The sequence below is a fragment of the Magallana gigas genome, chromosome 7 (genome assembly GCF_963853765.1).
Source record: "Magallana gigas chromosome 7, xbMagGiga1.1, whole genome shotgun sequence".
NCBI classification, from domain to species: Eukaryota; Metazoa; Mollusca; class Bivalvia; order Ostreida; family Ostreidae; genus Magallana; species Magallana gigas.
Window position 1 is genome coordinate 19,803,828 of NC_088859.1, and position 8,426 is coordinate 19,812,253.

An 8,426-nucleotide genomic window follows, 5' to 3' on the forward strand; every position below is an offset into this window, starting at 1 on the left:
GTGCATGTTTTTTTTTCTTTAAGTAAAGAGATTAAGAGAAAGAGAGAGAAAAATGCTTTGAGCCATTGATTGCTAGTTATCAGTAACTTTTGATAGATGGAATTGTGAGTCATAAACTAAGTAAACATGTGAAGCTCATGTATCCTAGGGTCACATCAAGCTCGGAACAGAGATGGATATCAGGAAATCATTATCATTCATGCTTTGATGTATTTCATTGACATTGCATATAGAGAACTTATAAGAATTATTTATTTTAATTTTTGCTGTTTGCTTCATTCATGCATATTCTATTTTTATTTTCATAGCTGCAAAATTGGGTCGAAGATCTCGCAAGATGAGGGAGATGATCAAAACAATGGAGGACTCGCAAACCGAACAGGCCCTTCATGGCCTACTGAGTTTGAACTCAGAAGCAGAACGTCGCATTGCTGCCTCCGCAGGAGAAGCCGCCAAAAGTGAGATTGGACCTGAGAATCTCCACAAGGAGGCTGCACCGCAAGCATCGATGGCTGCCCTGTCAATGCTTCTGAAGCAGAGGGCCCAGAGTCAGCACTCACCAGACCAGAACCGAAATTCTGTGGAAACCAACTGCTCAACAGAGGACAGCAACGACAGCATGCAGAGGGTCAGCATTAAACAGGAAAACACTGAGGACGAGTACGCCTCCAGACCCGCGTCAAACCACGAAATTAACAATATTCCTGCCCACTCACAAAATGGCGACCCAGCTGTCCGCAACTCCATTGTCAGCTCATTGCTGACGCTGCCCCAGCACGTCGCATTCAGATACCCCCACCCCCCGTTCCTGCTGCAGGGAGGGGACGAGAAGACAAGCCTTGAAGAGGCCTTCCCCCAGTATGTCCAGAACCTGATCAATCACCACAATGAGATAGCGGCCCACGAAAACTTCCTGACCCAGCAGCAGCACTCGGTCATCGTGGAGAACATGACCCTTGACCTGCGTAAACACAACCGAGGGGATGGACCTGAGGAAAAGTTCCATCGAAGCCCCATCAAGAAGCGACCCTACAATCCCAATGCGAGTTCCGACATTTACCCCGAACCAACCAAGTATGCACGCACCGAAACAATCTCAGAAAGGGCAGAGTCTCCTGAATCGCCCCAGAAACTGGTCATCAACATGGGCCAGGACTACAGCATAAAGCAGTCCTCCTCCCCTCCCCCTAGGCCCCACCCACTGTACCGGGGGGAGAGAGGCCTCGATCACACGGCGGTTGTGGCGCCCATTGTGAAACCCAACATTTACATTCACCGGGAGGAAGACACAAAACTGACAATTCCACTCCTGACGTTCAAAATCCACGAATCGTTTAATCAGACTTTTACATTCCTGAAGCTTCAGCTGAACCACATGGAGGAGATCCTGGCCCTCCACAAAGACAGGCTGGCACGCATCGATCAACTGTCCATCAGCAACCCCCACACACTCAAGAGCATCCTGTTCCCAGAATTGCACGCTCAATTAAGAGTAAATATTTATTAAGGTTTTTTCTGTGTCATTAAGATCTGATATATGATGATTGATTATGAACTCTGGCCTCATTTGTCACCCTCCATTGTTCTGATTCTTGGAAAGGAAAAAAAAAATCAATTTTTTTCACATTTAGGTTCACTTGTTCAAAGTACCTGGTATCAGAAAATCATAAGTGTATTAAACTTTAATACAACTGAATTTAATATGACCGATTTTCATCTGTGAGTTTTATCTGGTAATTTATTCATTAGAAAAAAAAAAATCATTGCTTGCATCTGTCCTGTACTGTTACGTGACATACTTTGATACAAGGTTTCAGTGACCTTGCCAGGATACACAAATAAAGTTAACAGAAATTCTGATGGAAATAAATAGAAATATAACACTGGCAACAAAAACAATCCACACCAAGTTTTACTCTACATATTTCAAGCTTGAATAATATTTAAATGGAAAGGAGAAGGACCAATTTATTTTAAGAAAAGAGGTTGATGAAGAAGTTTTATTTTGTGAATGAAGAAAATTTCAGTAAAAATTTTTTAAAAAAAGGGAGGGTGATTACAGGTAAAATTTGACTGACAATGTTTTCACCATATTTTACAGAATCCAGATGGCACAGTTTGTGAGGCGGGAGAGGTATGCTGGGAAGGATTCCAAAGTCTTCTGAACAAAACCATCCAAGATACGGTCATCTTTGCCAAGAAAATCCCTGGCTTCCCCCACCTGGATCAAGATGATCAAATTAGTCTCATTAAGGGAGGCTGCTTCGAGGTAGGAATGACCTCCCTTGGTTCCATTTAGATTTTATTTCATTCCTGGTTACTTTACCTGTGTTAACTAATTTAAAGGAATTCTCACCGGCTCAGATTGGAGCAGAGACTAATGATTTCAAATTTTTGAGATTTAAATTCTTTCTTTTGAGGCCTTCCCCATCTCTCACTATTTTTTTGAGTGAGAAAAGCTTATGGGGAAAATCTCTCTTGCGAGAGTTATTCCAGTCTTCTTTAACAAAATCTGTCACCAATTTCAAGTTGCGGCATCATTTTTGTAGGTTGCCTGCGTGATTCACTCCAAATTCATCGACTCGGACACCAACACCATGTTTGTTGCCGGCAAGAACACCCTTGTTTGTCGAGAGGACATGAAGCGGGGATTCCCCCTGGGCGAGCACTTTGTGGAACTCTTCTTCAACCTTTGTGTGCGCTTCAATGCTTACAAGCTGGGAGACGCTGAAAAAGCTCTTTTCAGTGCTCTTGTTCTTATTTCACCAGGTTTGTTGATATTTTGCTGGACAAGAGGTTGTTTTTAACTCAGTTTATAAAAAAAATCTTTTGGCATGAAAACATTAATTAGTTGGAATTCAAAAAACTGAATTCAACGTTTTAATATTTTCAAAAATCGTACAAAAGCAATGAGCTCTGTATTTTGTTTGTGACTTGTATAATAAACTGATATGAAAAAAAATTTAAGTAATCATTAGTTGCTTACTTCATAAAGATAGTGAAATGTAAATGTTAACGTGTGGGGAAAAATGAATTTTTTTTAAAAACATGACCATGATATTTTAGTGCTTTATGAATTTTGAATGTTAAAATGTGGGACATTATTTAACAGATCGTCAGGGTCTGAAGAACAGAGAGAAAGTGAGCAAACTACAGGAGCTTCTGATCCAAGCCCTGCAGACCCAGATCACACAGAGTCACCCCACAGAGGTGGGCCTGTTCCCGCGCCTCCTGATGAGCATCTCGAGCCTTCGCGAGCTCGGGGTCGAGCACCGGCGCATGCTCGAGAGTCTCAAGCACCAGATGAGCTTCCGCCATGATTTGTACGCTGAAACCTTTGATCTCTGCTGATAAAGACAATGTTGGATTTATTATTCCATGGGGGAAAAAAAGATTGAGGAGTAGTTGGGTGGATCTAAAGAATGATAATTTATCCTTGCTCTGTTTCTCTTTTTAAGTACATGGTAAATTCTGATAGCAAACTTTTTTTATTTACTCATGATGTTTGTAAATGATATGTGTTATTTATTTTCATTTTTTTTTTTTTTGTCCACTGATAGAGACTTTAAACAGTCGAGTGATGTCATGTTAGTGCTATGTAAATTTTTTTTTAGGAATACGTAAAAAAAAAATCAGTTCAAGATTTTTTTGATTGGTCACGAGATCCAGTTGTGTGTGAACTCCTTATCTATATCTATCACCCGATTTGTGATACATTGTTGTTTAATTTATCACCTATTTATTGGCTGTCTCGACTAAGTTATTGGATTTTTTATTTTTTGATTTTTTTGGGGGATGTACATTGTGACCCGATCAATTTTATTTGATGATAGAGAACAGATACATGTTCACTATGAATCATAGTGGATTGGATTCGAAGTGGAGTATTGTTTATTTATTTCATGTTGTTAAGCCATTGTTACGATTTTTTTCCACCTGTATTTATAGTCTGAATATATAGATATATGTATAACAGTACTATTTATTGATGAACAGATTGTCCAATAAGTTTTCATTGTCTATTTATTATACATTATTCAAATGGAAAAGTATGACTCGAGTATTATGATGTTTTGTTTGTTTTTTTTTTTTCATTTCATATCATTCAAAAAAAGATTTTTTGATTGTAAAAAGTGTCTGAAAAAGATATGGTACAGCAATTGTCATCTTATTGCTCTGAAACAAAGGTGCTATAATGTGGGAGATATTTACAAGGAGGTTTCTATATAAAGCCATATTTGATTGTTCATTACAATAAATGGCATTTACAATTATGCTACGATATGTACATGTTGGTCTACAACAGTGATATATTGATTTTTACATGGTTTAATGACTTCTTAATTAAGATGCTAATTAACCAGCAAGTTGAAAAGTCACACAGAAGGATATTCTTCTTTTTTTTATATATAGATTTGTAAATTTTGGCTGCAATCCTTGCCATTTTTTTGTGTCATTATGTATCCCACAATTCATCAGATATCCCATAATTCAATGGTGTAACCATGGATATGTAAACCCTCATGCTGATTGCAAATTATTCAGCTAGATAGTACCATATTACATTCCAAGAAATCACAGCTATGACGACACAATTCCCAGCATCTAGTTTTCTGTGCAACAGCTACAATAGAGACTTAAATATACTAAAACTATAATAAGAAAGAACCTTTTGCAAATCTTGAACTGAATTTTCTAGTTCACTGCTTTCAACATATCAATATCGATATAGGTATCTTACAGATTTGCAAAGAGAATACGTGGAAATGTATTCATTGCAAAAAAAATCCAGAATTTTGATGTATATTGAATTGCATATTTTAGAATTTAAAAAAAAAGATAATTGTCCAAATAAAGAGATTGCTTTCGTGATTTGTGGAGAGAAAAAAAGCTACTTTGAATAAGGTTGTAATCTTCCAAGGAATTTTGTCAGATGTTTCATTTTCTAGATTGTTCTGTGTCATGTGACGCAAAAATCCATAACTAAGCAATGCACTGATCATGGAACACAATGTGAAATCCTGTAAGGATACTGGAATTTACTGTTGGTTTAAATCATTATATGCAAGAACTTGTGATAATTGGTTCTATATCATGTTGAATTGAAACTTCCCTCTAGTGCTACAAAGATTTTTTTTTTGCCTGTCGGTACCATTATGTGAAATATGTAAGCATTTTCCAATATGCATGTCTTGTTAACAAGTTTTTTCAACTTTAAAATATCAGTTGTTATATTATTCTAGCATACCAAGTGGTCTCTGTTTTTTATGGTCTTGCGTGCTATATATGTCAATGACAATGTTTGAAGACTAATAATGCAAAACCAACGTCATATTGTAATAGCAAAATGAAAAAACCCATGTACATAAGATGAGTTGTGGAATTTGCTTTTGTACATAGCAGTTCGAATTGAAGTGGTGCTTCTTGCAAATATTGCAGCATTCTTTACCTGTTATCATAGGTTTTACTTGTCACCATTTACACATGTTAACTGAATTTTTTCCTATTTTCGTTAATCTGTATTTACATAGACTTGTTGCTAGGTAACATATAAACATAACTTTGGTTGTTGTCCGAAATGCTCTTCTTCGGTTTGCATCAAATGCAAATCTTTCCCCATCATGCAAACACAGAAAAAATATTTATTATATCTTATACTAACCAACCATCATGAATGTAAAGATCTCGCTTCAGTTTCATCATTTGCTTGGATAATGGTTGCAATATTTCGTAAGTCAGAAGTCCGTCAATTTGGACTTCTTACTATTCAAAGAATTTGTTTCAATTTTTTTTCTGTTTGCTGCAATAGATTATCTCTGTGAAAAGTTAGAAAGATTGCCAAATCCGTAGGTTCGACCCAAGTTTGAGGAAGTTAAATGCACAGTTTATTTTCCTCGAAACTTCAGAGAAAGTTTGCGTAGAGTAGATATATTTTGTACAGTGTTGGGAGTGTGTTATTTATTGGGGGAAAAAACACCTTTTATGTCCATGTTTTCTTTCTGTATGACGAAAAACCAATTAGAACTACAATAAAATTTATTTATTTTCCCTTCGATAAAAAACTTGATTTAGTGCTAAAATCATTCAGAACTGCAATAACTTGTATTTAATCTTCTTTATAAAAAACTCAATTTAGTGCTCTGGGGTTTTTTTTTTTAGTGATATTTTTGATTCAAGAAATTTTCTTTTCAATTTTTTGAGCTACTTGAAACTTCTTTCATTTGTCAATGTAACACCAATAAATAATTGTATAAAATTGTTTTTTTTTTAAATTTCATTTCAATTGTTTATTTATTGTAAAGTTTTGTTTAATGATGACAAAAGTTCAACTTTTATTGATGAGTTTGTAGAAAGCCACTCTACCAGCATGTTATTGTATTTTGTTATAGTGATTCAGTGTGCAGTGTGCATCTTGAGAGATTGTGTCATCTTTTTTTATTATTATTATTATTATCCCATTTATTAATCATTAATTCATACTGAAGGATGAAGTATACAGCCCTCAAGTTTGTTAGTGAGAATTGAAAGGAAAAAGGATCTTTGGGCGGAGACCCCAATATCCTTCCTCTGGTATTGTAGATTTTGTTAGTTCTGTAATTTTGCACATAAAAAACTTGTTTGATTCTAAAACCATTCAACCAAATCCATAGAGTTTATAGCCCCTTTGCTCCATCAAAAAAAAAAGTTTTCAAAAAAAAAAAAAAATGTAAGAATAAAAAATTTCATTTGTTCAGTCTGAGCTGCAGTTTTTGAAAAAAACTGTAGACTTTATGTCCACTGTTCATATTTCGTGCTGTCATCAAATTATCGTCCCTCCGCTTCACACTGTCAAACAGTGGTGTTTGCACTCACATTTAGTACACACTTTGTTTTCGACCGCTTGACCATTTAGACTGGAAACTTCCATTTTGCAGTTTCAAACTTGTCTCGAGTCTCTACAAAGGTTCAAATTGGTGCTGGTATTTATTTAATATTTATTCTTTTTTTTTTTTTGAAATGTGTATTATTATTTTTTTTTATCAATTAACTAAATTAGTTTTTTTTGTTGTGCTTTCTATGTCCAGCAAATTACAGTGTTTGTGTGTTTATTTATGCTGCACCATCAAAACCAATGTTTGTGTTAGAAGAATATTTTCCTTTCCTCTTTTCTCTTCTTCTTCGCTTCTTCATTAGGTATTTTAGAAAGTTTGGAGTGCTCATGAATGTTGTCATGTAAATTTTGTTTTCCTTTCATCTATTTAATTCCATTTCTATTTTTATACATTGAAGTATAAATGAAATTCATGTCAGTGAGGTTTTTTTTTCTGTTTCGTTTCGTTTCTTTTTATCTCTGCCTAATTTATTTAATTTAATTATGCCACACACAGAAAAACTGTTGTTATTTTGAAGAAAAAAACCTGAATACTAGTATTTGTCATGATAATCAGTTATAATCAGTTTGCTATCAACCAAGAATGATTAATTAACAAGAGGTGCAACTAATTAATTAATGAATTTGATGTGTTTACAGTTTTCTTTATGATAAACAACATCCAGTTTTTGTAATGTTTAGTATTTTTCAAATCATATAAATATATTGAAATTCATAAATGCTTGTGAAAATGAAATCATTTTAAAAAAAAAAAGATTCAATTGCTACATTTGTAGTAGAATGACAATCTTAGAGTATTATTAATTTGTATTTTTGATTTTAATAATTTTTCAAAGTGATGAATTACAATCCCCTTTCAAAGTGTCCACTTAAAAGGAAAGATAACTCTTAACAAACCATAATTGTACAAAACTTATAAATATTTTAACAAAAATTATCACTTTAACATTAAAAAAAACTGTACAGTGATGTAATTCTGATCCACTACTAGTATTTACCAAAAATCTATATCACTGAATCAAATGTTTAAACATCTCTCTTTTTTTGGAAAACTAGATTTGGGTTCACTGTTGCCAAGAGCAGAGTTTTAGAGAGATAAAAATGTTTTATATTATTATATGTAAATGTGTAGTTGTTTCTACAAAAAATGCACTTGAATTAATATGTATAATTTTTTTCTAACAAAAAAGGAAAAAAGAGATTGGGGTGTGTGCATCTTATAGCAATAGAACCTTCTGAATCTCATTTTGTGTCCCTGGCATAAAGTATAAGCATAGACAAATAAAAAATTTGGTTCATAACATGTTGGTTGGGATTTTTTTTTCGGAAAGAGAGAGAGAGAAAGATAGAGAGAGAGATTTGTGAAATATTAGAAGTAAAATTGATGAGAGGGCATGTCGTTCGGGAAATGTCAAGTAGCACAAATACATCATGCCTTAAAGTATAAATGTCACTCTTGATGGAAATGGTGTCGAATCACAATTGAACTTATACATGTATAAACAGCAGTAAGAACTGTTCGTGTTTTGGTGCAACCTTATTGGTTCGGAAGTGG

At 34.6% G+C, this 8,426-nt stretch overlaps 1 protein-coding gene across 9 annotated transcripts in view; it reads left to right on the plus strand.

The window, feature by feature from the left end:
- Window positions 1-8,172, plus strand: part of LOC105341096 (nuclear receptor subfamily 1 group D member 2) — a 41,280-nt gene extending 33,108 nt beyond the window's left edge. For all 9 annotated transcript variants that reach the window (XM_011447411.4, XM_011447419.4, XM_011447407.4 and 6 more), the window contains 4 exons: window positions 309-1,492; window positions 2,102-2,269; window positions 2,550-2,769; window positions 3,113-8,172. In XM_011447411.4, coding sequence (XP_011445713.3) covers window positions 309-1,492; window positions 2,102-2,269; window positions 2,550-2,769; window positions 3,113-3,351 — 1,811 coding nt within the window. In that variant the 3' untranslated portion in view covers window positions 3,352-8,172. The remainder of the gene's footprint in view (window positions 1-308; window positions 1,493-2,101; window positions 2,270-2,549; window positions 2,770-3,112) is intronic.
- The last annotated feature ends 254 nt before the right edge of the window (window positions 8,173-8,426 follow it).